General features: G+C 50.2%; 1 protein-coding gene across 1 annotated transcript; it reads right to left on the bottom strand.

Annotated features, from left to right (window-relative positions):
• Positions 1–1080: 1080 nt before the first annotated feature.
• On the bottom strand, positions 1081–26593 carry REG4 (regenerating family member 4). The gene is made up of 6 exons (XM_059728262.1): positions 18124–26593; positions 16798–16883; positions 12781–12869; positions 5986–6123; positions 4013–4118; positions 1081–2647 (listed from the first exon to the last, which is right to left on the bottom strand). The coding sequence occupies exons 2-6, from the start codon at positions 16862–16864 to the stop codon at positions 2574–2576; spliced, it is 474 nt and encodes a 157-aa protein (XP_059584245.1). The 5' UTR covers positions 16865–16883; positions 18124–26593; the 3' UTR covers positions 1081–2573.
• Positions 26594–27795: the final 1202 nt, after the last annotated feature.

Below are 27795 nucleotides of genomic sequence, written 5' to 3'. Positions count from 1 at the left end.
TCTTTTAGGCTCCTAGTTTGAGATTCTGTCCGCCTTTTGGACATTTCATCATACCAATAAAAGAATGCGTCCCACTGGTTTTGTGGTGTTTTGGATCCACGGGACTCTAACGCCCCTGTCAAGTGCACTATTTTATCCTGATCAAATGTTCCTTCCTGTGGAAAATGTTTCACAGGATCATCCCTAGTATACCAGTTCCACTTATCCAGGTACTTGCAAGTCTCGGGAGAATAGTGTGTGTACATAAAGTACGCCGGAGTCCCCTTAGGGGGGACAGGAACCTGTTTAGACTGACTTGTTCCCATTTTCAGTCACACAGGGAGACGTAGGAGAGGCTTATTTAGGATGTCCGGGCCGCTCAGTGCCTTGCCCCGCAGTTTTTCACTGCCCAGACAAAAGGCTTCTGACCCGACACCGGCTCATAAAATGGAAATGGGGAGGGAAACACTAGAGGGATCCTTTCACTCCTGCTTTCGGCAGAAGCTACTGGGACAAGGGGTTTGGAAAAGACAAAATCACTCAGACGCCCTGTCCACTGGGTCACGAGGTTCCAGTTGGGTCCCCTTGCTTTCAAAACTGCCCTGTCAGGCAGAATTGGGGCAGCTGAACCCAACCGTAGTCTCAGTCCTGGTCAGTGGCTCATATTTCTAAATACACACACATGCACATTTATTCAGTCAGCCAGACCTCCTACCCCACACCGCCTTAGTTAATTAACTACAAGCCCGATGTGCTGTTGGATGAAGGTGCCTCAGACAGTTTCTCCCTAAAACGTACGTTACCAGACACAAAATGGGATCCTTTACCAGACAGAAAATTTTAGCCGGCAGTAAGGTTCAGACTGACCTGTTTTAACAAGGTTCAGATCCAGTTACCACGGCCACGTTGGGAGCCTACAGGCAGTCCTCCTCCGAAACCCCAATAGAGATTTTGAATTAGGTCTCTTACCTCTCAAGTTTGGCGCCTCAGGGTTCGGGGGGGGGGGGGGGTAGCCTGCGGTCCTCCTTCCTCAGCCTGTGTTCTGGATCCAAGTCACGGCACCAGGAATTGTCGTGGAAACACACACAGAGTACTTTTGGGTCAGGTCAGCAGAAGCTTTTATTCAAAAGAAACTACAGCTGTAGGGGGAGTTCCAAAGTGACATGGATTTCCCAAGCACTTGGAAGGGGTCCCCCCCAAGAGCAAAATCAGGAGGCTTATATACTTTTTAACAGTCGCTTACAACTCACGTGATCATATAGTGAAATTAGCATGAAAAGCGGCTATAATATTACTTCATTATTTCTTTGCTGTAATCAGGATGGGAATTATGGGGGAGGTGAGGTTAGTTCACAAACCTCCTTCTTGCACCTGGAAATCTACTTTGTACATATTTTTTTTTGCTACCTTCAAGGCCGCGGTGAGCGAAGCAGTTGCAGAAGAGTTACAAAGAACAAACACTTGCCCTTATCTGTTCTACTATACAGAGCCAGCAATTCTACACAAAGCGGTTATGTCATCTTATAACTAAAATAATCAAAGTTTAAGGCATATATTTTTTCTGATTCCACACCTCTAATGCTTTCTATCTCCCACAAAACTAAGCCAGCTAGACTGGATAAAAGTATCACTACACTCAGGAGTGAAAGCCAGATAGGTGTGGATGGGGGGCGGGAGTGAAACCCAGGTAAGAGTCCAGGCTAACTGCAGTGACAAGTGTCCTGTGACAGCGTTCTTACCTGTGGTAGAGGGTGAGGATAGGCCTATGGCAAAAGCTTCATTCCATAGCATTCCCTAGAAAACCAGACGTTCCCGTCAACCATAAGACAAAACCTGGCACAGATGAACAGAGGTCCTGTGCACAGAGCTGTACCATTGTCGTTTATTCAGAGATACAGGTTAGCACACACTGCCAGCAGCTTTCAGGAGTGAAGGAGGGAGCAGACATTCCCAGGATAAGAGGATCATTGCTTTGCCTTGCAGAGTCGCATCTGATGTAGGCCAATTCAGGACCAATAATCTTTCCCTTGTGATAGCTGGGGAAGACTGGGGTGGGCTCAGCCTGTGTAACGTGAGCTGCTGGTTCTCAGCTCAGTCTTTAGTAGATGGGAGTCTACATGAAGAGACTCTGGACAGGAATCTGGCACTAACTGTGCCAATGATACCAACAGGAGGGCCTGAGTCAATAGGTCACGGGGTAGAAATAGGGTTCTCTCTCTGTAGGGCAGGTAACATGGGGGAGGATTATGCTAGAGATACTGAACCCAGCAATAGATATCTCCAAGTGAACCCACATAAGCCTCTGAACTGGGAAGGGGGAGATGGCCTCCAGCCTGCAACTATGAGATTTCACATTCTACTGCCATTGGTTTGAAGCCTTCTAATAGCACAAAATTCATTCAGTAAGAGAGACATTTAGCAGAATAAAGCCAGCCCTACTGAGACAGAACAGCAGAGATCACTGAAGAGAATAGTCATGGCTTATGGACAAGTTGTGTGTTTCTCCTTGGCAGGAACTAAATCAAGCTTTGCCATGTGATGAAGGTGTCAGGATAGCACAAGGAGCAGGGACTGGTGGCTGTGGGACCTGTTGCTCAGTGTAGGACTGTGTACTTGCACACGAAGTGATGAGCTTCATGGCAGTCAGCACCAGACCACTTCTTAAACCCTGCAAAGAAAAGCAGCAGTACAGTTACTGGTACAGATATCGCCTGTGTTAGGAGAGGCATTAAGATCACCGCACAGAAGTTGGGGGGGGAGTGAAGAGATGCAAATGAAGACTAGCACTGGGGCAAGCTCCCAGGAGTGTGATATGGGGTAAGGCATGTTCTGTGGAGCTGCAAATTGTGCCTGGTGCATCAGATCCTACAGTGAGGACATGGGGGTATGGATAGGAGCAGGTCCAATGTAGTCTGGCAGCCGGATGAGACCTGCCAGAATATTCTCAGATCAGGAGGTGAGGAAGGGTTGGACATTGTCTAAATAATCAAGAAACAGGGATGCCAGAATAAAAAAAGATGTAGTTGAAGCAGAACTTCCTAGGAGCAAGGCAGCAGTGGCAGAGTATGCCCAACTGGGCTGGGAAGTGGCATGACACAAGCAGCCTTGGTGGGGGTGGTGGGACGTGACAGAGCATTGACCCATGTTGTGGAAGGAAAGCTTTGCTGTTCTGTGGGGGAAGCAAGGGCAATGGCAACCAGCTGTGGATGAAGGAGAAAGGGAGGCCTGGGATTACAGAAATTGCCACAGTGGTTCAGACCAGGACCCTTCTTATCCCTTATCTGGTATCCAGTAGCAGCCAGTGACTTGTTTCAGAGACAAAACCCCTATTTATGACCACGACAGGTTCCCTCCTAGCCCTAATACTTAGAGGCTGCCTTTACCAAGACAGCTGGGGGTTTTTTTGGTTGTTGTTCTGTTTTTTTAATATTTGATCACCCCGATCTCCTCACCTGGAAGAGTGCCTGATCCCTTCTGAACATGGTTAGCCCATGGAACCCACTGACAATACAGCACTGAGCAAAGCCTTTACCCATGCCTCCTATGTGGCATTTTCTTTCAATATTAGAACATGCTACCCCTCATTTCACTCACTGCCTCCCTTCTGCTCATCATGCCCCATTCTAGACCATTCACTACTATTTTGTACACTCTTATGCCTCCTTCTGATGATGTAATATGTTGATATTGAGACTGGTCATGAGGTGACCAGAACTGATGTTCATTGGTCACCAGATGTGCTGCTCAAGAAGAGGCTGATCCCATCTTCTTGTTATGCTGAAACACTCCTGTGGATTTATGTAGCTGACTAAATATGCCTAATCCTTGATGTTGCTCTTTTAATATGTTCTTCAGCCCCTTTGGATATCCTACTTCCCCTAAGGCCTTAAGGGCCCTTTGAGGCCTACTTTAATATAGGTAAGCCATCAAGTTCTACCTGTGAGACCCTGGGAACTCACAAACAGCTCTACCTAGCTCAGCTGGGATCCTGCTGGGAATTCTCCTGGGGGAGCCACCTACCACCATGCCTTACCATAATCCTGGGAGAGCTTGGCACATGATCCACTATGGCTCCCACTGGCAGAAAGCCATGAAGTGGACTTATATGTGCTTCCATCAAGCCACTTCCAGTCTTGGTTCTGCAACCAGAAAAGCATAGATTCAAAATTCCTTAGGAGGATATTTGATATTGAGGGTGCTGCTTTAATACCAGAATTAAATGTATAACATTTGCATATTAAGGAATACAATTTAAAAGCATTTAGAAGTATGGAAATGACAGGAAAGAAGGAAATTGTTTAAACAGCCTGGTGGTCACTACAATATCATTGTACTTAAGTCTAAAAGTCATTTGTAAAGTAACCCAAAAGCTGTCCTGTCTAGCGGTCTACCTGCTATCCAACAGACATATGTCTAAATCAGCTTCAGAAATCATTGACTCTAAATGTAACGCAAGGAACATGATGGAGTCCTTTCTTCCACAAGTAATGCAGCTGTCCAGCTGGTTGGAAAGGAAGAAAATAATTAAACATGAAACAGGAAAGGTCAGCGTATAGGATGTGTAACGAATAAAAAGAATGTACAATGCTAATGAACACACACCTCTCTGCAGCTGGTGGCCCATGTGCCAAAAATCATAGTGGTCACCTTTCTTCCTCTTTCTGCACAGTCCCCAGTATAATGGGCCTCCAATTCTAGTTAAAGCCTTTGTGCCTTCCCACAAAGCAAACAGCACTGCCCTTTGAGGTACACAACTTAAACATGCCAGGGAGACTGATCAAAAGGGAATCTGTGGTTGGTAGGAGGTCTCAGTATAGGACAGTGAGTGTGTAAGTTATGGTGAGGTTCTTCCAATTATTTCTGGGTACCAGGTGAGACAAGTTGGACTTGTGCTGTGACTGTTTGACTGGGATAGGACTGAAGGATACTGAGTCTCTAGTGGGTGCATGATGGATGAGCTGCTCATGTCTGTGATTAACACGTGATGTGTGAGCTGGAAGATGGGCCTCTGATTACCTTTTGGTTGGCGTGCCATGGGCAGATTTCAGGCACCACAGCCTTTGGGTGAAGCATTAATATACTATAAGCCATTGATAACCCTTGAGTGAATTAAGTAGCCCCTTAATCCAAGGAGACAGCACAAGCCATTTTCCAAATCCCTCTGATTTTCAAAGAACCATTTAAGCACATTTAAACCTACCAACTAATTCATGCAAGAGCAAGCAGGGCTCAGCTGTCTGCACCTAACATTGTTCCTCAGAGCACCTTGCCACAAATAGGCTGCCCTTCAGTAAGGGATCCTTTCAGTTCCCCCCATGCTGGTCGGTCACTTCACACACACACACACACACACACTCTCTCTCTCTCTCTCTCTCTCTCTCTCTCTCTCTCTCTCTCTCTGAAGTTATACTGGGGAGGATAGAGAGTCAGTGACATTTTGAGGGCAATACCAATCCTGTTATAGCTGCTAGCCAATGTCTCACCAGGACAGGCATGTGCCCATGCTCTGTTAGGAAGCTGCACTCAGGCATGATGAAGTGAGTGAAAGATGAAAAACCAAGCAGTTCACATTAGCCTGGAGCAACCTGAAGTAGTGGCCAACCCACTGGACAAGACCCTATCACCTCTGAAACCCAAGATACTAAACCTGTCTCTTGCTTGCATACCTTGCCTAGTCTCTAGAACTAGGCCACAGCTGCCTGGCAGCAGCACACCCAAGTGTAGAGCAAGCTTCCCTGCTCATCATTTACCCCTTGCATCACATACACACAGAGATGTACCATGCAACTACATGGCCCCAGTGCTATCGGCATCACTATCACTCCATCCTCCCCCCAGTATGAACCCCCTTCCTCCAGAACTCCACAGCAGGTCTCACCTAACCTACAATGTGGCATTTTACTGCCCAGTAAATCCACCTCCAGGGACAACAGAACACAGCAAGTACATGAGCCCCGCTTCTTGCACCCCCCACAACCCTAGGAGAAGTCTGAGGTTATCACATACCTTCTGAGGGTAATTCAGGCCAATCCACACAGGTTGGGTTTGCTGATAGTATGAAACAACCAGGGCAATGTAATGCAGGTCCTTGGCCTCATGGAGAGTGGCCAAATGAGCATCCTTCTTTAATGACTGACAATGGGCCTGAGCAATTAGAAAGACAGAATAATTAGTCACCATCAACAGCATGGATCTCTGCCTTGTTCATGTCACAACCCAAGGGTGTGATTTTTGTTTGTGTGTGCTTCGGCACTGCTAAATTATTTCCCGCCACTCGTAGCTTTCTTTCCTACGTGGCGGCTAGCGATTGGCTTGCTAGCCGTATAAGAGGCTTGAGCGGTTTCCGCCCAAGTTGGAGAACTCCACGACTATCAGGAGGAGGAGAACTTCACGTCTCGTAAAGATCTCTAAGCACTGCGGAGCCTATCGGACCCAGCGTGTATCTCAAGAAGGCTATACGGGTCTGATCAGCCTCTCGCCTCTCCCCATTGCCGCCTGATCCCTCGACGTACCCTTCCCTGTGTGCAAGTTCCACGGAGCCTAGCAAACTTCGTGTGAGTCTATTCAGAGCTCTTTGCTTCGAGTACTTTCTTCAGTTGGCGCGACGGGCTCGCTGTTTAGAGCCTCCAACTGGATTGGGCTAGAAGGTTCACGGGAAGGAACTCTAGTCCGCCTCTCTTCTTTTCTGTCTGTAACTGCAACTCAAGCAAGTTTTCCTGCCTGCACCGCGACCATCTTCGGTGTAAGTAAAATAATCTTAAATCAACCACTAAGCGTCCGTGCCTAATTCTAGCATGCCGCCTGCCTTCCCCGACCCGGCGTGTCCGGGCTGCTGGCCACAGCCCGCCGTGCAAAAAAAAAAACCCCGAGGGCCTCGGACCGCTCCTGGCCCGCACATGGCGACGAGGATGGGATCAGGGGAAGGCATGCTGGAGCTAGAATTAGTTAAGAACTGCCCTTGGTGCAGTGGAAAACGCCAAGTAGAAAACTTTATGGAGCTGGAGGCGCATATCGCTTACCACCAGGCGGGTGGAACAGGTGAGAGGTTTATCAGCTGATGTCTTTCGCTGAAGGGAGAAGAGGGAGCTTCCGAAGACGGAGCCCTGACAGAGAGGGAAGTGTATTTGCACCCCGCGGCATTCGGGTGTATAATGAGCGATGAGTGGGTCCTGTTCAGGCCCCTCGACACTGTGTCCCTCGCCAGAGTCAACCCAGCGGATGAAGTGAACCCAACCCTCACCCGGGAGTGTGCCTGTTGCCTAAGATGTGCTCGGGAGAGTGAAGAACCGGTGCCAATCGACCGGTTCGCCCCCTTTATGCTGGTGTCTAGATTAAGGGGTCACGAGCTTCCATCCGAGCTCCGCGAAGATCTGGAGATGGAGGAATGCACGGCAGATGAGAAGGTGGCCCCACAATACGACAAGGGGGGAGTACTAACTGCAACTTTTCGTACTGTAACTGATTTAATGCAGAAGAATTTAAGTTTGAAAGCCCAGCTGCGTGTGGCCATTCGAGCGGTCAAAGAAGCGGCTGCAAAAGAGAATCCTGAGACGCCACGACAAGATGGCGCCGAGCAAGAGGGAGAACGCGTGGAAGAACCGGAAGAGAAGGGTGGAGCTTCGGAGGAACTTGCGAGAGTTCAGTCAGCGACTCCGCCCACTGACGCAGCGTCGTTTCCGGTGACCACGCCTTCTTGCCGACAGAAGGGAGAATCGAGCAGAGGAGTGCATCCGCCCCTCCTGCCTGAAGTAATAACAGCAGCAATGACTCCCGCAGCAATAGTTCAGCCTGTAACAACATCGACTCCCGAAAGAGCAGCTCATCCTGTAACAACGATCAACCCAGTGACTGATGCACAAGATGCCGCCACCAGTCGCATTCGTGCTTGGATGGAGTTACAGCAGCTGTACAAAGAATCTGAAATGGAGTCTGACGAGGCTATAGTCTCATGGCTGGAACTCATGTCCATGGAGTTTGAGCTTGACTAACCGCCTTGTTGTGTGTAAATTTTGTAAATATTTTGAGATACGTTAACTTATTTTTTGAGAGTTTTTGTTTACAGATCCGGAATTCAGAGTGCGTGGTGAAGAGAAGCCCCAAGAAGGATAACATCATCGAAAGAAGTGGGGGCCTGATGCGCGACTTCACCATGACGCCCACTGAAGCCCTGATCGTGCAGTTCTTCGTTATGAATCTGATTATGTGTATATGTATTTGTGCTGGTTATTATTTGATTCGATCCCTAGAGGACGAACTTCTTATGTTAGCGAATTTTGTGTTTATTCGTTTAGTTCAACAACCCATGGTAAGAGCTCTTAATAACTCGAATGACGAGCGTGCAGTCTAATTCAGCTATGCCTTCAGCAAGGGGGGATGTCACAACCCAAGGGCGTGATTTTTGTTTGTGTGCGCTTCGGCACTGCTAAAATATTTCCCACCACTCGTAGCTTTCTTTGCAGGGTGCATTTCTAGGTTGCAAAGAAGAAATGCACGCTGCAAGGAGTTCCCGCCATTCGTATTCAAATTTGCGTCCCACTATTGGCCAGTTCTAAATTATTCCTACGTGGCGGCTAGCGATTGGCTTGCTAGCCGTATAAGAGGCTTGAGCGGTTTCTGCCCAAGTTGGAGAACTCCACGACTATCAGGAGGAGGAGAACTTCACGTCTCGTGAAGAACTCTAAGCGCTGCGGAGCCTATCGGACCCAGCGTGTATCTCAAGAAGGCTATACGGGTCTGATCAGCCTCTCGCCTCTCCCCGTCGCTGCCTGATCCTTGATGTACCCTTCCCTGCGCGCAAGTTCCACGGAGCCTAGCAAACTTCGTGCGAATCTATTCAGAGCTCTTTGCTTTGAGTACTTTCTTCGGTTGGCACGACAGGCTCGTGGTTTAGAGCCTCCAACCAGATTGGGCTAGAAGGTTCATGGGAAGGAACTCTAGTCCGCCTCTCTTCTTTTCTGTCTGTAACTGCAACTCAAGCAAGTTTTCCTGCCTGCACTGCGACCATCTTCGGTGTAAGTAAAATAATCTTAAATCAACCACTAAGCGTCCATGCCTAATTCTAGTGTGCTGCCTGCCTTCCCTGACCCAGCGTGTCCGGGCTGCTGGCCACAGTCCACCGCGCGAAACACCCCCCTCCCCCCCCCCCCCCAGGGCCTTGGACGGCTCCCGGCCTGCACAGTTCATAGATTTCATAGACTTTCATAGACATTAGGGCTGGAAGGGACCTCAGAAAATCATTGAGCCCAGCCCCCTGCCCAAGGGGCAGAAAAGTCAGCTGGGGTTATAGGATCCCAGCAAGATAAGCATCCAAATTTCTCTTGAAGGCGTTCAATGTAGGTGCTTGAACCACCTCCGATGGCAGGCTATTCCAGACCTTGGAGGCTCGGACAGTAAAGAAATTGTTCCTTATGTCCAGCCTGAAACGGTCTTGCAGTAGTTTATAACTGTTCGACCTCATCATCCCTTGGGGTGCTCTGGTGAACAAACATTCCCCCAGATCCTGGTGGTCACCCCTGATAAACTTATAGGTGGCCATCAGATCACCCCTGAGCCTGCGCTTTTCCAGGCTAAAGAGCCCCATAGCTCTCAGCCTGTCATCGTAAGGTCTGTTTTCCTGACCTCTGATCATGCGCATGGCTCTTCTCTGGACTCTCTCAAGCTTCTCCACATCCTTTCTGAATTGTGGGTCCCAAAACTGGACACAGTACTCCAGCTGCAGCCTCACCAAGGACGAGTACAAGGGGAGAATGATGTCCTGGGATTTGCTTGAGAAGCATCTATGGATGCAAGCCAGCGTTTTGGTCGCTTTACTAGCCGCAGCATCACATTGAAGGCTCATGTTCATTTTGTGGTCACTGATGACCCCCAAGTCTCTTTCTTCCATAGTACTAGCCAGCGTAGCACTGCTGAGCCTATACAGAGGCTGCAAGTTTTTCCTCCCAAGGTGGAGAACCTTGCATTTTTCAGTGTTAAACACCATCAGGTTCTCGTCCACCCATTTCCTAAGCCCATCCAGGTCAGCCTGGATCACCCTCCTGTCCTCAGGTGTGGATGCTTTGGCCCAGAGTTTGGTGTCATTGGTGAACTTGGCCAGTCCACTTCTGACTCCAGTGTCCACATTATTAATGAAGATGTTGAACAATATGGGTCCAAGGAGAGAGCCTTGAGGGACCCCACTGGTCACAGGGCACCATGACGATTGACTTCCGTCAACCACCACCCTCTGGGTCTGACCTCGGAGCCAATTCCCCAGTCAGTGGATCGTGGTGGACCCAAGGTTGCAGTTGGCCAGTTTCGCCAAGAGGTGATCGTGGGATACCAGATCGAAGGCTTTTCTGAAGTCAAGATATATGACATCAATCTCTTCTCCCTTGTCCAGGTGATAGGTCACCTGGTCGTAAAAGGAAATGAGATCGGTCAAGCAAGACCTACCCACAACAAACCCGTGCTGGCTATCCCTCAGGATGTAGGCGTTGGCCAGTCCATTAAGGATGGCCTCTTTAATAAACTTTTCTAAGACCTTCCCTGGGATAGAGGTTAGGCTGATGGGCATGTAGTTTGCCGGATCAACTTTCCTCCCTTTCTTAAAGATAGGCACCACATTGGCTTTCTTCCAGTCTTTGGGCACTACACCAGAGTGCCAGGAGTTCTCGAAGATCCGTGCTAGAAGCTAGGCTATGATGCTAGCCAGCTCCTTGAGTACCCTGGGGTGTAGATTGTCAGGGCCGGCTGATTTGAAGGTATCCAGCCTCTCAAGGTGTTCCTTCACGAGGTGAGCATTGATGGAGGGCAGGGGATCACCGTCACCCAGACCTCCCTGTCCCGTAGTGGGCATGGGCGTCCCATGGGACTGATGAAAGACCGACGCAAAGTACCCATTTAATAGGTTGGCTTTTTCCTAGGCGTCAGTTGTCAGATGTCCCATCTGGTTTAGCAGGGGTCCAATGTTGTCCTTGCTTTTCCTCTGGCTCCCCACATATCTGAAAAAGGACTTTTTATTGTCCTTGATACTCAAAGCTAGTTGGAGTTCAGTTGCAGCCTTGGCTTTCTTGGTATGCTTCCTACAGGACCGGACCAGTGCAGAATAATCCTCCTTGGAGGAGAATCCTGTCCTCCATCCTTTGTAGGCCTTTCTTTTTAGCCTCAGGAGGTCTGCTAGATCCCTGGAGAGCCAGGGGGGCTGCTTTGCCCTCTTGCTGCCTTTCCTCTGAGATAGAATTAGCTTGTGCATTGAGGATTGCTCCCTTGAGGAGCAACCACTCTTTCTGAACTCCCTTCCCCCTGGGGTCGTGGTCCCTTAGGGCCTCACTTACAAGCCTCCTGAGCTTGTCAATGTCAGCTTTCCTGAAGTCAGGGACTTCAGTATTGCTGACTGACTTGCCAGCTTTATGATGGATGGTGAAGGTGATCAGCTCGTGGTCGCTCTCACCCAGCTTCCCATCGATCACTAGGTCGCTGATTAGGTCACCCCCAGTTGCCAGTACCAGGTCAAACAGCGCTTTACCTCTCGTTGGCCTGTAGACTTCTTGGGTCAGGTAGAGGTCATCCACGCATGAAGCTTTGCGACCGCTCAGATTTTCCTGAGTGATCCTCCCATGAGATGTTCCAGGGCAGAAGAGTAGACCAGAGACACTGAGTCCCACACATGACAGTTGTCTGTAGACAAAACAGACCCTGTTCCCAGGAGCTTGGGGTCTTGGCTTAGAGAGGCACATGGAATGGGATGAAGAGAGGTAGGACTGAGAACCTGATGGCCACTGAAAAGTGCATGCAAACTCTTTAGGAGTATATCTGACTTGCTTTAACGACATCCAGACAATGGCAATTTTGAAAGATGGCATCTTAGAGCAGCCTGTGGCAGGAAGCTTATTGTGAACAATGGTACATGGCTGCCATTTTGAAAGGGAACAATTTAATTCGTTCAGGCCTCTGAGTCTAGTCACCTGCTATTGAAAGCAACAATCTTGTAGAAACTCTTTCATAAACCAATCAAGCTCCACCTTCAAAGTTAGCTAGATTTTTGCCACTCCCTCTTTCCCCCCCATATCCACCCAGGGTGGTCTAGAGCCATGTAGATGGGTGCCATACATTCATAGATGTTAGGGTCGGAAGGGACCTCAGTAGGTCATCAAGTCCAACCCCCTGCCCTGGGCAGGAAAGAGCACGGGGGTCGGACAACCCCAGCCAGGTGCATGTCCAGCCTCCTCTTGAAGAGCCCCAAGGTAGGGGACAGCACCACCTCCCTTGGAAGCCCATTCCAGATTCTGGCAACCCTTATCATAAGAAGTTCATTCTAATGTCCAACCTAAATCTGCTCTCCATCAATTTGTAGCCAGGGGGTGACCTAGTAAACAGAGCATCTCCTATTCCCTGCTGCCCCCCACAATGAATTTATAGGCAGTCACAAGATCACCTCTCAGCCTTCTCTCGCAAAGGCTGAAGAGATCTAGGTCCCTCAGTCTCTCTTCGTAAGGCCTTGCCTGCAGGCCTCTGACCATACAAGTGGCCTCCTCTGAACCCTCTCAAGATTCTCTGCATCCCTCTTGAAGTGTGGCGCCCAAAACTGGACACAGTACTCCAACCGCGGCCTGACCAGTGCTGCATAGAGGGGAAGCAATACCTCCCTGGACCATGTTGTAAGCACACTGGTGTCCTTGGAGATGGGGCTGTTTCAGGTTATCAGACACACTTAAGTGGAATATCACTAAACTGGGACACTCTTTGGGTTGACTAAGAACAGGACAGTCAGAGGGACTGAGTCCCTAGCCCTGGAGCAGATGCTCTTGGATAGAAGATTCTTACCTCAGCTTCCGCCCAGCTCCGCTGACTCCGGAAGTACCTGAAGCAGCTGGTTTTGGAGTAGGACCATCCAGGAAGGCAGCTGATCAGCTCTGCATTCAAAAACAGAAACATCAGGTTACCCATACTACACCTTGTACTGAGAAGTTAACCTGCAGGTATCAACCTCAGCTTGACTGCAAGCCCTCTGAGCATACCCATGGCCTTGCTCCATGTTCACACACCTTCAAGAGGCACTGCAGGACCTTGCCTCCCTCTCAACAGTCTCAGCAGCTGAGACCATTTTCCCCCAGCTCCCTCAAATACAAGCAAAACAAGAGAAAACCCTTGTAGTTTTTTCCAGTACAGGTGAATGCTTGTGCTGCAGTGGTGGCTAGAAACACCTTCTAATGCAACTGGTGAAGAAGACGGAGCCTACTGATACATCCATAGAGTGGATGGCTCAAGAGGTTAGTCTGCTTACTGAACACAGCAGGTCTATCCACTGCTCCACAGCAGGCCTGTGGAGAGAGTAAGATTCTGGATTTTTGTCTTCAAAATAAGTCAAGACTAAAACTCAACTCAGACTAAAAACTCAACTCTCCTTCCCCTTCTTCACAGTAAGCATGCCCTTCAGGAGCACAACAGTACAGAGGACCCAGCCAATGTGAAGTGGTGACAAAGCTGAAGAGTTAACACCTGCCAGAAGGGAGAGAAAGCAGGCTTTACAACCTCCAAACTACCAAGCAGGATTAGCCTCTAGTGGGCTACACTCCCTGACCAGCTGATGGCAGCGACCTCCACAATGTGCTTTGTGGGGAAACTGGGGTAATACACTTTATCCCAGGACAATCTGCTTGGAATCACAAAGGAGGGAAGGAGCAGTTTGAACATTGTCATGAAAAGACAGTTTCTTTTTTGGGAGGAGAATGTAATATTGCCCAAGCTCTCCAGCAGCAAGCACCTTGCAAATGTGCAATAACCAGTGAGCTGCAGCAATTTCTCACCGCCTTTATAGTGACCACAAATGCCAAGCCCCAACTGCACCAAACCAGTATCTCAGGCAGTCTGTGCCTTCTGGACAGTTCTCATTCCAAGAAAGGTTTAATTTGTTTGACAGCTGAGTAATTTATTAACTCTAAGGTTGGGGTAGCTCTCTACATATTCTAACATTAACCCAGGTTCTTGATACTCCTGTTTTGAGTTAACTCTTGCCTCCCCATCCGACCTGCTGCTTGTTTTTCTGCAGGAGGGGCCCAACCTGAATTTACTTTATTTACAAGGTCACGTTCAAAGCAGTTGCAGAGGCAGCATCTCAGTAAAAAGTGTCTTTTCCTCCTTCAGAGCTTCCCCATATGGTGCAACACACTGAGAAGACCACATCCTACCCTAAGATGGAGCAGTGGGGTTGAGTGCTGGAGGGCACTGCATGGGTTCAAAGGAAGGACTTTTCTGCCCTACACCACACTGCCTTGCCATGCCTTACACCTGATGCTATGTGAAGGGCAGTAGTGAGGAAACTATGCCCTTACATGTTCACATCCCTTGCCTCATCCTAGAATCCACCCTCTAGGGCTGCAAGCAGACCTTGTCCACACAGCATCAGGGCCATCTTCATCCCCATGATGCATGCATGCATTAGTAATTGGACAGTCCAAGTGCTTTCATGTGACTATTTCCTCTGCATGCTCCCAGACCATGGCTCCTGCTTCCACAGCCAATGCAATATCATCATTTGGAGGCTCAACTCAACTGAGCATTGCCAAAGAGAAATTGAGGTTCTCTTTCTCCCACATGCAACAGGTTTGAGGGCCATCACACCTCTTGTGGGGACATGGCCTGAATATTACAGAGCCTGCTGCAACCTCCTAAGCTGGAGTTTAAAGAGAGGCCTTGATGGCTTCAGCAAGGCCCAGAGAACCCAAATCAGTTTGGCATGCAGCACTGGCAGACCAATCTGTGAAGCATGTCTGGTGCATGGGGGTTGGGGGGCTGCTTAACCCATTATAGCTCTCAGTGCATTCAGGGAGCTAGTTATCACCAGGTATCTGGGTTTTCCATCTGCCATGGAAAAACACAGAAAAATCTAGATTTTCTCTTTTTAAGGAAAAAAATGCAGGAAATGGCAGGTTTCCCCTTGCAGACTGGGTTGCAGAGGGTTGGGTATTGAGGCCCCCATAGTGAGGGAGGGAGTTGGGCAGGGCTGAGGCTGCTACCCAGCTTGGTGGTGCATGGGGCCCAGGGCTGCAATACATGGCTGCAGGATCTGGGCGGGGAGCAGGATGGAGCCGCGGGCAGGTCATCCAGGGGGCAGTGTGGAGGCTGGCTCCCCTCTGCTGCGTGCAGTCCCAGAGGGGCATAGGTGCACGTGTCCCCCAGATTTGTGCACAGGGCAGAGGTGGATATGGGCTCACTGCCCTGCTGCCCTCCCCCTGGGGCAGGACCCGGCACAGCAGGGCTGAGCAGGGCAGGGAGCCCCAAGCCCATAGTGGGCAGCCTGCATCTGCCCCCACCCCATGGGCTCCGCTCCAGCTGTGCTGCCTGTGGGGGAGGGGGAGCTGGGCTCCAGGCCCTGCTCCAGCCACAGCAGCCGCCACCTCCCACAGGCAGCCACCAGGACTCAGGTGCTGCTGGGGGGGGGCAGGGAGCTGTGGACCTGGGTCCCTAGCCCCATAGCCCTAGCAGCTGGGGCCCCCTCCAGTAAGGCTGGTAGGATGGGAGGTTGTGGTTGGGGAATGAGTGGCATGAGCAGGGCCAGGAGGCTGTGGGTCGGGAGTGAGGGGTACCAGCAGGGCCGGAGGGGCTGTGGGTGGGGTGTGAGGTGCACTGCATGGGTAGCGCACCAGCATATCAAGGCTGCTCAGAGCCACAAAGCAGTAGGGGGGACAACCGCAGCTGGACCAGCATCCTGGCGAGTGAAGGGTGCAGGGAGAACTCCGATTTTTCATGATAAAAAATCCAAAATCAAACACCAAAATTTATAGGTATTTAGAATTTATTATATTATAGTGATTGAGGTACTGGTAGGCTTCCAGGTTACTTTAAAATTGTAACTATATCAATAAAACATTGTGTTCAACTGATACCTATATATAATGGTGTTTCATTTTAATTGTGGGAAAACATGGATTTGGGGGTCTTTTAATCAGAGAACGTGGGGGGTGTTAAATCAGAGAATTTGTGATTTTTAAGCAAAAAAGATAGGATTCCTGGTTATTACCCTCTGGCATTTGACTAACATGCACAGCATGAGTCACTGGTAGGAGTCTCCTCTTCCATACCCAAGACATCAGACCCCAAGCACCTCCTCATGGACAATGGAGCACAGTATGCCAACCCAGACACTTTCTACAAGTGGGATGACGGCAGCCAGGGATACCATTCTCAACCCCCCAGCCCAAGGCTGATTGAAGCCTCCTCCACACAGGCTGGGACTGGTGTCCTCCCTGTATTTCTGGGTATTGGGAAATTCTTGAAATTACATGCACTGTCCTTTGTTTACCTGCTGGCATAAGTCAGGAGGCATTTGCCAAGGGGAGAAGTGTCTCCTGCTGCATTTCTTCCTAGTGCATCAGTTAGGGGAGATCAAGAGTGATGTTTGAAAAATCAGTTCTGCAGGCCTATAGCTCATGTACCTGGGGCTCAAGGCCTGAAGCTTCAACCCCAGGAGAATGGCCTAGGAAGGCTGGTACTGATGTGCAAATACTGAAGCATGCCCACTCGCTGGGTGGGGATGAGGATTCATTAGTTCTGGTTGCAAGCAAAGTGCCTTCCCTGAGGCAGCACCCAGTACAGTCCTTGAATCACAGGGGTCTTTACAAGGGGAACACTGGGGCACAGAATGGCAACGTGACTTAATCAAGGTCACACAGGAGGCCATTGGCAGAGCCAGGAATAGAGCCCAGATCTCCCGTATCCCGGGTTCATTCTCTCACCGCTAGACCCAACTACCTGCCAACAGGACTGATGGCAGCATGAGGGAAAAAGCAATGAAAGGGAACTCAACCTCACACCCAAGCCCAGCCAAGAAGAGAGACTCACCAGTGGGTTTCCCAAGGCCTGGGCAGCTCAGCAGCAGCAGAAGCGCGACTGTTTCTAACAGCAACATCCTTCTTCCCAAGTGCTTCCTGGAAAAGCCAAGGGGAAGTAATCATCAAAGGCTCCGAGGCCTTCGCTGGGGTGGAAATGACCTGGAGCTGGCAATCTATTATACAGAAGGCACAATACACCCCTCCCCAGGAACACCATTTGCATCATGTGGTTGAAGAACAGATTAAAGGTGAGACAGAGGTCTTAGCTGCTTCTGGGCATGGAGCTCTCTCTACTACCCCAGAACTAGACCCTGGGCACCTTACACACGGGCGCCACCATGACTATCATCTTCGAGTTGTGCCAGTGCAGACAGACACCCATAAGCTCCTTTGTCAGTGCAGTGTTTTGCCTTCTCTCAGGACCTGTAGGGCTAGAGGCTTCTCCTCTTGTGAATATGCAAAAAAAAGGTCACTCTTGCTGTGAGACCACCTCATAACATTTATCAGGTCTAAACAGGGCTGTCTCCTTAAAGAGACAGCATCAAAAGAGTGGCGATCCAGAACTGACTGCTATCTTGATAGGTTGGAAAATAATCTCCACCCCTCAAAGCCATCCCCCATTACACCTGACTGCATCTCTGCTCTCATCCCACTGCCCTGCTTCTCTACAAATCTTAACAGTGTCCCACTTGCCACTTCCTCCCAATCTCAGCTTCCCACCCTGTCCTGCTGCTTCCCCAGCTTGGAAGCCATTCCCCAACCTCCTCCTTCCCCTCCTACCTGGGACAGTTTCCATCTCTGATTTTTCCTATGTATTATGAGGCAACTCTGACATTCTCCCTAAGCACATTCAGGAACCAGTTTCCAGTGACATTCAGTGGCACTGGGTATCTAGCTCTGGCTGGCTGTTGGAGGCTTCCCGTAGCCACAGACTAAGCCATGCTGACTGGCACTAATCCACTTTGGCTGGCTGGGATTCAGAAGAGAGAGCAGCTCAGCCCTTAGAGGAATACTTGGAAGGACAGTATTTATTTTCTGCCAGCTTCCGAGGGGGAGAAAGATCACTGGGGTCCTTCCAGAGGTGGCCATTTAAACAAGGGAAGAAAGTTTAAAGCACAGCTGCAAATTCCCTCATTGCGAGTCCAAAGGACTGGCCTAAAAATCAATGCCCACAAAAATGAGACTCAGCCAGACTTTCATGAACCAAGATAGGAGAAAGCCTTCAGAGAGACCAAGAAATCATGGACTTCAGCTAGGTGCACTTGCTGAGCCCCTGTGAAGGACCCAGCCAGCCTCTGGATTTGCACTATAGCCAGCTGTTTAATATCAGTTTTACCTGTTTTATGATGATCAGCAGTAGCAACTTCTTCAAGATCCCCAAGGTGAGCAAGGAGTATGAGTGCTCCTATATATCTATGTCATGCAACTGGAGCCAATCTGTCAAGAATCAATAACTCTGGCCATAAAAATGTTAATTACAACTCATAATTCCACCCCCATAGCAATCAGCAGACTCTTGCCTGTTTGTTTTACATGTTACTCCAGAAGCATGAGGAAGAGCCTTGCCTAGTTGGTAAATGCCTACATCCGGTAGCTAGAAATATTTCCTAAAAAGTAAATAAAGTTAAGTGTTTTATTAAGAATGTGGGCTCCACCACCAACTAGTTAACCCCTATGGATCATTTGACCAGGTCAGGGCAGTGGCCTATGCCTACATCATAACCGGATGCTGCTGAGTAGGCTCTGGCAGGCACCTAAGGCAAAGCTTTGCAGTTCTAGTGAATTTCCCACCCTGACACCCACTCACAAACAGCCCCACACGGCAGGCACAGCTGCTGTTGACACTGGATTTGGACCCGGCACCTATACCTTTGTTCCGAGCGGGCACAACCCTCAGACCGACCACAACACCTGCCAGTCGATAATAGGAGAATTTATTGATACAGAGTAAGAACAAAAAACCAACAATACAAACAATCAAACAATTCTATACCTACCAATCCTAGTGCTGTCATCAGAGTCAAAGTACATCTGGTCAAGATGCAGGCTCCAGGTCGAGGCTCTTTCTTAGGTGTCAGTGGTCTGGAGGTAGGATGCTGAGGTCCACAGCCCCACTCCAGCGGGGTGAATGAGATGGGCTGCTGGTATGCCCTCAGTCCATGGTGACTTCAGGGACTCCCGGGGGACAGGGGTGGGGATGGGGACCCCTCTCAAGGAGCAAAGCAAGGAGGGACGGGACAAAGGGAGGGATGGGAGGGACAAAAGGAGGGACGGGGTGGACAAGAAGGGCCCTTTATTAATCTCAAGTCTCTGTTTTTGTATTCTCCTTCCCCCTTAATGATTCCTGATGACTCTACATTATGGCTATCTTTGGTTGGCTCCTCTGTGTGATCATAAATTCACGTAGCCTCCCGGGCCTTTTCCTAATTTGGTAGGGAAAAAATGGGACTTAGGCTCTCCTGCTCTCTGAGGCCTTGTTGCTGGTGTCACTTATCTTGTGTTATGGGACAGTATGGTACATACTTCCTTTGGCTCCCAGGCTCTGTGTCCTTGTTGGCCTTGTTGTGCTAGACAGCCCATCTACTTTCAGGGACATGAGAAGCTGCATGTGCATCTCCCAAACTCTTTAGAAATCCGTTTAACCCCTGCTGCCCATCTTGACCCCTTATAATGCATATATCTATACCTATAAGCCAATTCCCAAAAAACAGGCCTTTAAATGCTGTTTCTAAACCAACAGCTGCCTGTGGGCCTTATCTGTCATGTTCAAGCATGAAAAGGAGAGCTGAGCCCTTTGGTTTCATTCAGTCATGCTCCCTGCTGCTTTCCTAGTTTACAGCCTCTCCAGGTCCGCCAGGCCAGGGTGCTGCAGTGCACAGCCCTCCATGCCTACCTGCAGGGCACATATACACACAAACACTGACCGACTCTGCATTAGCACCCCCCTTCCCACTTCTAGCTTCCCTGGAGGAGCTTCCAACTGATGGAGCAAAATCCATGTCCCACAAATCACTGCTGTTCCTCTCCATCCTACCCCATCCCACTGGTTTTGGGGCTCCAAACCACAGGTGAGAGTCCAGCTCATTTCTGCTCAGCACCAAACACCAACTCCCAAACAGTAGGGCTGTGTGAAACAGCACCGTTCCGTTTTGACTTGTGTTTTGACAGAACAGCATTTCGTTTTGAATTTTGTTTCAATTCCAAACCGTTGTTCCATTTCATTTCGTTGAAAGTTTTGCTGTTTCGACATTTTGCCCATAAGCTTTAATGGGGAAGCTCGAAACAGCCTATAACTTTGTCATTTCTGGCCTGATTTGGATGGATCTTGCAGGAATGGTACCCCTTCTGGGGGCATGAAGCCTGCCAGGGTTCAAGGAGATAGGTGCAGGGGTTTCAGGGAAACTGCACCACAATGTCTTGAAAGCAAAAAACTCATGTCACATGTATGTGTTAAGCCACAGTGGGGCCAAAACTGAAAGCATGTGAGCCCCTGCTGAGGCCACAAAGCCTGCCAGCTATTGAGGAGATAGGTGCAGGGGCTTCTGGGTTCTGGCTGCTGACAGACAAAACTCGTGACATGGGTGCTTGTGGGACTGTGTCTGTCTTAGGGCACAGGGGGGTGAAGCGTGCAGGTCTGCTAAGTCCTGCTGCTGCCATGAAGCCTGCCAGCTGTCAAGGAGATAAGTGCAGAGGGAGTCTGGGTTCTGGGGCCTGCACCTCTAGCTGCTGACGGACAAAGCTCATAACATGGGTGGGTGACTGTGTGTGTGGGGGGGGGAGGGTGACTCTGTGTGTGTGTGTGTGTGTGTGTGTGTGTGTGTGTGTGTGTGTAGGTGCACCCTCACCCAACTGACACCAAGGCAGAGAGTAGGGCAGTTCAAACAATGCTGCCTTTTATACAGTTTTTCCATCCCCCTGGCACTGGGATTGGAAGAGACCTCAGGAAAGGATGACAGTCACTGGCCAGCTACACTGTCAATAGTGAGAGCAGTCCTTCCCTCCCCTCACCTTCCCCCTCCCTCTCCTTACTTCAGTTTCTGTTTCCCTGCAGGCAAGCCCAGCTTGAGCTTTGAAACTTGAAACTTTCAAAACATTTTGACTTGCCTCATTTCATTTTGAGGCTGTTTTGAAGATTTCTGTTTCGTTTTGATTTTGCTGTTTCGAGCTTGAAACGAGTCAAAACAGCATTGAAACGAAACTGCTGGCGAAATTTCACACAGCCCTACCAGACAGCAACAATCTCAAAGGGCCTGCTGGCCTCCTTTGCTGGAAGCTCCTTGCAGGCTGTAGCTGTCCCTGCTCCAGCCTGCTCCACTCCCAACGAACCAGCACTCACCTCCCAGCACTGACAGACTCTTTGACTCTGCCTATGCTGCAGCCAGAAGCTTTCCCTTCCCCTTTTTCCATCCTACCCCTTATGACTGCTCTGCTGGAAAGGGCTCCAGCCTCTCCTGCTCTCTCTGTTCTAGGGTTTCCCTCCCTCTCAGCTTTTTCCAGCCCCCTCTTGCAGCCAATGTAAGCCTTGTCCTGTCAGCTCGTCTCCACTGCTCCCTTAAAGCCATCACCTCCATCCAGAGCACAAGCATGGGGATTCTCCGGCCTTGCTGGGGATGCTCCTCCTCTCCCATCAGTGCAGGCCTCAAGCACTTCTCCGCAGGCTGCTCTCTCTCCTCCTGGGCTCAGGCACATTCTAGGAACACAACCCCATCCTGCCAGCCCCAGCATCAACGTGGTACAGCTCCAGGTAACCCTAATAGGCCTGGAGCTGTGAGGGGTGTTTTGTTTGCTTTTTGGTTTGGGGTTTTTTTAGAAAAATATATAAGGTTATATATATCTACACTCCTAGTATCACACCACAAAGAAAAACCATAACCCGTTACAATAACCACATCCGCACTCCTATGCACCCATACAAAGGCCTGCTGGCAACCCAAAACCATTACAATATCCACACCCGTACACCCCACACAGAAATGCTGGTCCCTCAAACCAGACAACTCATCCCCTTCATCCCCACCCCACATTGCAGGGTCACAGACTCAGTTCACTTGTTGCCCATGTCACTGTTGCTCCAGCTCCCACTGGAGGACTCACTGCTGCTGTCACTGTCACTGTCCTCAGTCCCGTTTCTCTCTTCCTCGCTCTCACCACCCCCTTCTCCGCTAGCGGGCAGTTGGAAGATCCTGTGCCAAGCGTCTCTGTGCCAGCTGGTTTTGGCCGCATCCTCTCCATCCTCCACTACCAATTTCTGGTAGTAGGTCTGAAGTTCACTCAGAGCCATTTTCACACAGTCTGCCACCTCTACCTCCATGTGTCTGTACATCAGGAGGTTCCTGGCTTTCCACAGGGCGCTCCTGACACAGGATGCAAATTGTTTCCCCTGGTGTTTGGCGAGGTGCCCGTACAGCGCCACCTCTCTGGTCAGCCAGCTGGCACCGGTCATGGCTTCGCAGAGCTGCTTCACCCTATTTTGCACCCCCTTAGCGCAGGTGCAGAGCCAGAGGAGGTGGTCAATTGTCTCTGTGGCTCCATGGCAGTTGGGCCACGGGCAGCTGGGTCTCCCCAGATGTCCCTCTCTATGCCTCCGGGCCCGCCCTGACAGGGCTCAGTGGGCTATCAGCCAGTTCAGGTCCCTGTGATCTCTGTGCAGGTCCTTGCGGTCAATGTACTCCCACACGGCTTGGCACACATCGCCCGGGAGCAGGTCCATGGGCTACGTGATGTCCCTCAGCCTGGGGTGTTGCTCTTGCATGTAAGAGCCTGGTAACAGCCAGGTTGCAGTCATTCTTTTATAGGCATCCTCCTGTCCTCCCAGTCACCCTGAACCTGGGGTGGGGTCTGTCCCTCCTGTGGTAAACTGCAGCGGGTGGATGACCAACCCTCCGGTACGACCAGGCCGGGGACGAAAGGGACACTGACTCAAGTTAAGGTGGTAAAATAAACTTAGGTTTTACTTGCAACTAGTGCAAGATGACAGAAAAACTCTTAAACAGCAGTTAAACAGCAAGTAGGCAGCAGCTGCTTCTTACAACGTACAGCCAGAAGATAATAGAACAACAAAGTACGAACAACGATTGCAAATGCGGGTAACAACAGCAAAACTGTTGTACGAGAGCTCGGTGCGTTTGATATGTTTGGTAGTGAGTATACAATAGTCGGCCTAGGGGACACGGGCTCCTGGAAAAGGTGATCAGTCCTCTCCAACTGTTCGTGTGAAGCCCCGAGTTCCCTCCGCTCTGGCGCTCTGTCCCTTTTATAAACTCCTGAGCCAATCAGAATATGCTGCTGATGTTCAGTTAGGAGAGTGTGACTGCTGGCCGTGCAGCCACGCGTCTCATGCAGCTTCTGATTCGCTGAGGCCGTCTGATCACGCGCCTGTCTGCACTGTGATCATGAGCTCTTCACACGCTGAACACAACTTACCCTCATGTTTCACATTGGTCTGGCATGTGGGCTGGCGTTTGGTCACCTTTTTTACTCAGACACCTCCCTCTCTAAGGGCAGGGAGGGCCGAGTCTGTCGCACACAAAGCAAAGGTGCAAGCAGAGCTCCATGAAGGGCTATGGGTGGGCATGGAACCTGTGGCTGCCAGGGACTGTGCCACCAGTCAAGGTCTCCATTGGCTCAGTCCCAAGGAAGGAAAGCCAGGCTAATGAGGCCGCAGGCAGGAGCTGCGATACAAGGTTGGAGGCACATCAGCTGGGATGAACGCGAGGGCTCGGGAGTCCGTTCCCTTCTCTTGTCCCAGCTGTGCTCACCAGAGCTTTGGGGAAAGTCAGGCAGAATAGAGGTCCTCATCAGTCTAAGGGTTTCTCCACCTCAGGAAATGCCTTCAGGCCACAGCTTCTATCCCAGGGCAGCTGTGATCACTCCCACATGCTATGCTGGAGGAGACTGATGACTCTGAAACTCATGCCAAGCTGGGGCCTACTCACAAAAGTTAAAATACAAAATATCGATGCTAACTGCATAGTACAAGAGGATGTGAGTTCATGGCTAGGTTGAAATAATGAGATATCTCTTCCAGCTTATCTTACTATATTCATGATATGATTTTAAGCAGGCTCCTAGTTGTCTGGTACGTAACCGTGTAAAATATACAACCTTGATTAATTAGTATTTTAATTAATCTTGCAATTAACTCATGTTATGGACAGGAAGAGTCATTCTCCATGTGCAACAGATGTCTCCTCCTTATTTACTTCTTTTTTGCCTTGTGGTTCCTTTGATTTTCCAAGGACACTCCCCAAAAACTTGTGCATTTCTTGGTTGTTAATCAGTTTCTTGATATGTTCCAAACTTAGTAGAAATGGATAACCTCTTGTCACTGAGGAAGGTCAGTCATGCAAATTGAAACTTTCTGATAACCAATAATGAGCAATTTGATTAATAGGATTTTCCTATCAAATACTGCTTGGGACTCTCTTGATTTACACAACTACAAGAATGCTTTGAAGATGCTGAACTAAGGGTATAAGAAAGAAGTGGAACAGCTAACAGCACGCACTTCAAGAACCTGGCTCTCAGACTTCTTCCAGGAGGACTTGACTTAATGACTGTGAAAGGAAATGCCTTGTGCAAACACACCTCAGTCATCTCTAGGACATTAGGAATGAATTAACTGAAATGGATTTCCTTGCATATACATGGGGGTTGGACTTGATGATCAGGGGTCGGACTTGATCTGCTCAGGTCCCTTCTGACCCTACCCTACCAACTATGAAACTGCTGACAAGAAATACTGCTGTGCCCCAGCCATTTCGAGAAGCTGGAGGAAACAGACCATCTCTTGCCGTCTGTTTGGTGTTAAATCATTACCTTGTAGTTAATTATTGGACTTTGTTTTGGTTTAGACTCTGACATTGAATACTTGTAGTAAATACTATTTGTTCCATCTAGGAAGAGCACACACCAACTGCAGAGACTTCCTCAGCCTGATGAAGGGTTTTTGAACCAAAAAGCTGGCTAAAACATTTTTTTCCCCAACTATTTAAGGTGGTCTAATAAAAGATATCAGATTCACCCAAAGAACCTTGTCTGCCTGTAGTAAATAAAGCCTTTCTATCACTCGTTGAACGAGGTGTTGTGTCAAACACTTAAAAACCTAGGATTCCAGACTAGCCCATTTACTAACAGGGCGTGTGCCAAACTGCAGGTTTCTTGGAAAGCCGGCAAAGAGCTCCCATGCCAGCCATGGCTGCACTTGGCCAGGGGAGCCATCTCCGCTGGAGGTCAGGATCGGCGTTCAGTGGTGCTTGCTCCTGCAGGGCCTTGGATGTATGCAGGCTTCACATAGGGCGTTTAAGTAAATCAGTCTGCCTAACTGCCTCTGCTACTCGCATACCTATCCCTGGAAGGCACAAGGGCTTCCTGCCCTGTTCACCTGCCTCCTGCAGAGCCCCAAGTGCTGAGCCATTCCTCTTCAAGTGCTTATGGGTCTCGCTTTCTAGCTCATAGGACTGGCAGCTATGGAAGCTGTATCCCAGCTGCTAAGGAACCAGCTCAAGTTGATCGTTGTGGCTCTCTCCACATCCCAGGACTGATCAGGCAAATCTCCTTTCCCCCAGTGTGAAGTGCAGCAGCAGGCTGTAGACCAGTAAAACTGCCTTTGCTTTGTGTGTGGCAGACTCGTTTAGCAAAGGCCAGCTCCTGAAGCCTCAGTCTGGTAAGTGAGTGAGCAGGTGATGGTTAGGCACAATGAGAGACCAGAGATGGGGGATTAGTCACAATAGGTAACAGTCTTCATCTCTCAGCCTCCATCTCAATGGACTCCCCTCAAGGAGTAGTTCTCTTGCCCCTACAAGGGAAGCTTTCCAGGGGGGAAGGGCAGAATGAGCCCAAGTAAACACCATGTCCTGTCCCCTGAGCTGCGGTATTCAGGAAGGGCAGAGACCAAGTAGGAGAACCTTACCAAGAACTTTGTCTGTAGTCACAGGAGGTGTGTTACCAACTCCTCCTCCTCGAAAACACTTTGTAGAGCATAATGGATCCTTTCATGCACGTCCCTTCACGCTTGCCTGGGGCATGACCTCTTCTTGCTGTGACCCTTGTCCTCCCCAGCCCATCCTGTTTGCCTTACTCACTCTTGCCATCACTACTCAAGGTATATAGCATGTGAGACTCCTTGACAGGACCCACCTACTGTGTTGTCTGTGGCACCCAGCGCAAACACTCCAATTACAGCCCTGGTGACTCTCTAGGGCAGGGGTAAGCAATGTTTTTTGGCCCAAGTGCCGAAAAAACCACAATGTCTACCTTGAAGGTGCTGGAGTGCCAGCATGCCAGAAAAGCAAAACGAGGGCAGGGCTACGTGACAGGATGCACTGCATATTAGTATAGTTAATAATCATAAATGTTGCTTTTTATGGTAAATACCAGATTTTCTAAAAATTGTAAACCTGGTGACAATAAATAAAACTTCTGATACCATCTTTGATCCCCCACAACACCGCCCAGCCCTGCTCATGCCCCTTGCCCCCAGCTGCCAGGGGGCCAGGGACCCTGCTGGAGGGGGCCCCCAGCTGCCAGGGCTATGGGGGCAGGTGCACAGCTCCCTGCCCCCAACAGAAGGTAGTGGCTGCTGCAGCAGGAGCACGAGCCGGCTCCCCCACTGCTGCAGCCTGCTCCGGGCTCAGGTCGGGATGGGGCCGGCTCCTGGCACCAGCGCGCACTCCCGGGGGGCAGAGGAGGACCAGCACTCCCCAGATCTGTGCCAGGGGCCGGGCCTGGGCACACTGCGGGCTCGTGCTCCCGCCGCGCTGCCCTCTCCCGCCGGCTCTGCAGAGCAGCGTGTGGAGCCCGGCGCGGCAGGGCACGCAGGGAGGCGCACGACAGCTGCCTGCTGCTCTGAGCTCCCCACTGCCCTGGCCACACTGCCTTTGCAGGCGGGGGCAGCAGCGAGGGGCACAAGCTTGCACTGCTGCCCGCGCTGCCCCTGTGCACGCAGGGGAAGTGTGACCAGGGCAGCGCGGAGCTTGCAGTGGCCAGCAGCTTTCGCGTGCCTCCCCGGGGTACACACGCTGCTCTGCAGAGCTGACGGGGGAGGGCAGCACGGTGGGGAGCATCGCCGGCACCTGCTACTTCCCCAGAGCCAGGGCTGAGGGGCAGCCGGCGCTGAGGCCAGGCTAGGAGGCAGCTGCTGTTTGCAGTCTCCCGCCTGCAGCCGGCCCAAGCTCTGGGTAGCTGCTGTCAGCCATGGTGCCCGGGCTGCTTGCAGCAGGGCTTGCAGCCTTCCAGCTGCCCGCTGGGAGCAGTCCGGGCTCGTGGCTGGCAGCGGCTGCCTAGAGCCCAGGCTGGTGGTCATGTGCCAACAAAGGGTATGCATTCCGGGTGTTGCTGACCTCTGCTTTAGGGTCCAGGGTGCATAGCATGCCCTGCATTGGCAGAACCTGGTCCTCTCCATCTGCTCTGCCACAGCATGGATATCAGGGCCAAAGGGAAGGGAGGCAGATCTGACCCACTTCATATCCCCCTCTCCGCTCTGGCCTGCTTTTACAACTCCCCAGACAGGGCACCCTACCTTTGAGACCAGCTGTGTTTCTAGGTCTCAGATTAATTATGGAAGAGCACCTGAAAGAGCAACAACTGTAAAGCTGACTCAAATTGCAGAGAGGAGCTTCAGCAGGAAGGAAAACAATTATCTATATCATTCACAGGTGCCATGCAGGCCTGAACAACCACTCAGCTGGGAATTTCTCAACCCATCACCTACAGTTATCCAGGACCAGGAGCAGGCAGCTAAGAGGTGATCAGTTCCATCTCCCTATGCTGGTCTCACCCTAATTACTTAAAGCTCATTGATTTAAGGCCTGGAACAGAAAGGTTTAACCCAGTGATTTTCAACCTTGGGTATTATAGTCAAGGCATCCACCAGCAGACAAAAGGCACACCTCAGAAAATGTCAGCTCTTTTCCACTTGTTTTTTGACTATTGAAAATTAATAGAGCAATTCATCAAATCCTAGGGATGACTTATACCATCCTTATGGGCGGTGGATTGATTTGTTTAG

The sequence above is a fragment of the Alligator mississippiensis genome, chromosome 5, assembly GCF_030867095.1.
Source record: "Alligator mississippiensis isolate rAllMis1 chromosome 5, rAllMis1, whole genome shotgun sequence".
Classification (NCBI taxonomy): domain Eukaryota; kingdom Metazoa; phylum Chordata; order Crocodylia; family Alligatoridae; genus Alligator; species Alligator mississippiensis.
Note: the sequence above shows the minus strand (reverse complement) of the source record. Positions and strands in the feature narration are given on the sequence as shown.

What these genes read in the sequence shown, in the direction of transcription:
- REG4 (XM_059728262.1), bottom strand. Translation starts at nt 16,864, where the DNA reads ATGTTGCTGTTAGAAACAGTCGCGCTTCTGCTGCTGCTGAGCTGCCCA. An exon ending in GGAGCTGGGCGGAAGCTGAG is followed by an intron (nt 6,124 to 12,780) that starts GTAAGAATCTTC and finishes CTAATTGCTCAG; the next exon opens with GCCCATTGTCAGTCATTAAA. An exon ending in CAAGCTCTCCCAGGATTATG is followed by an intron (nt 2,648 to 4,012) that starts GTAAGGCATGGT and finishes TTTTCTTTGCAG; the next exon opens with GGTTTAAGAAGTGGTCTGGT.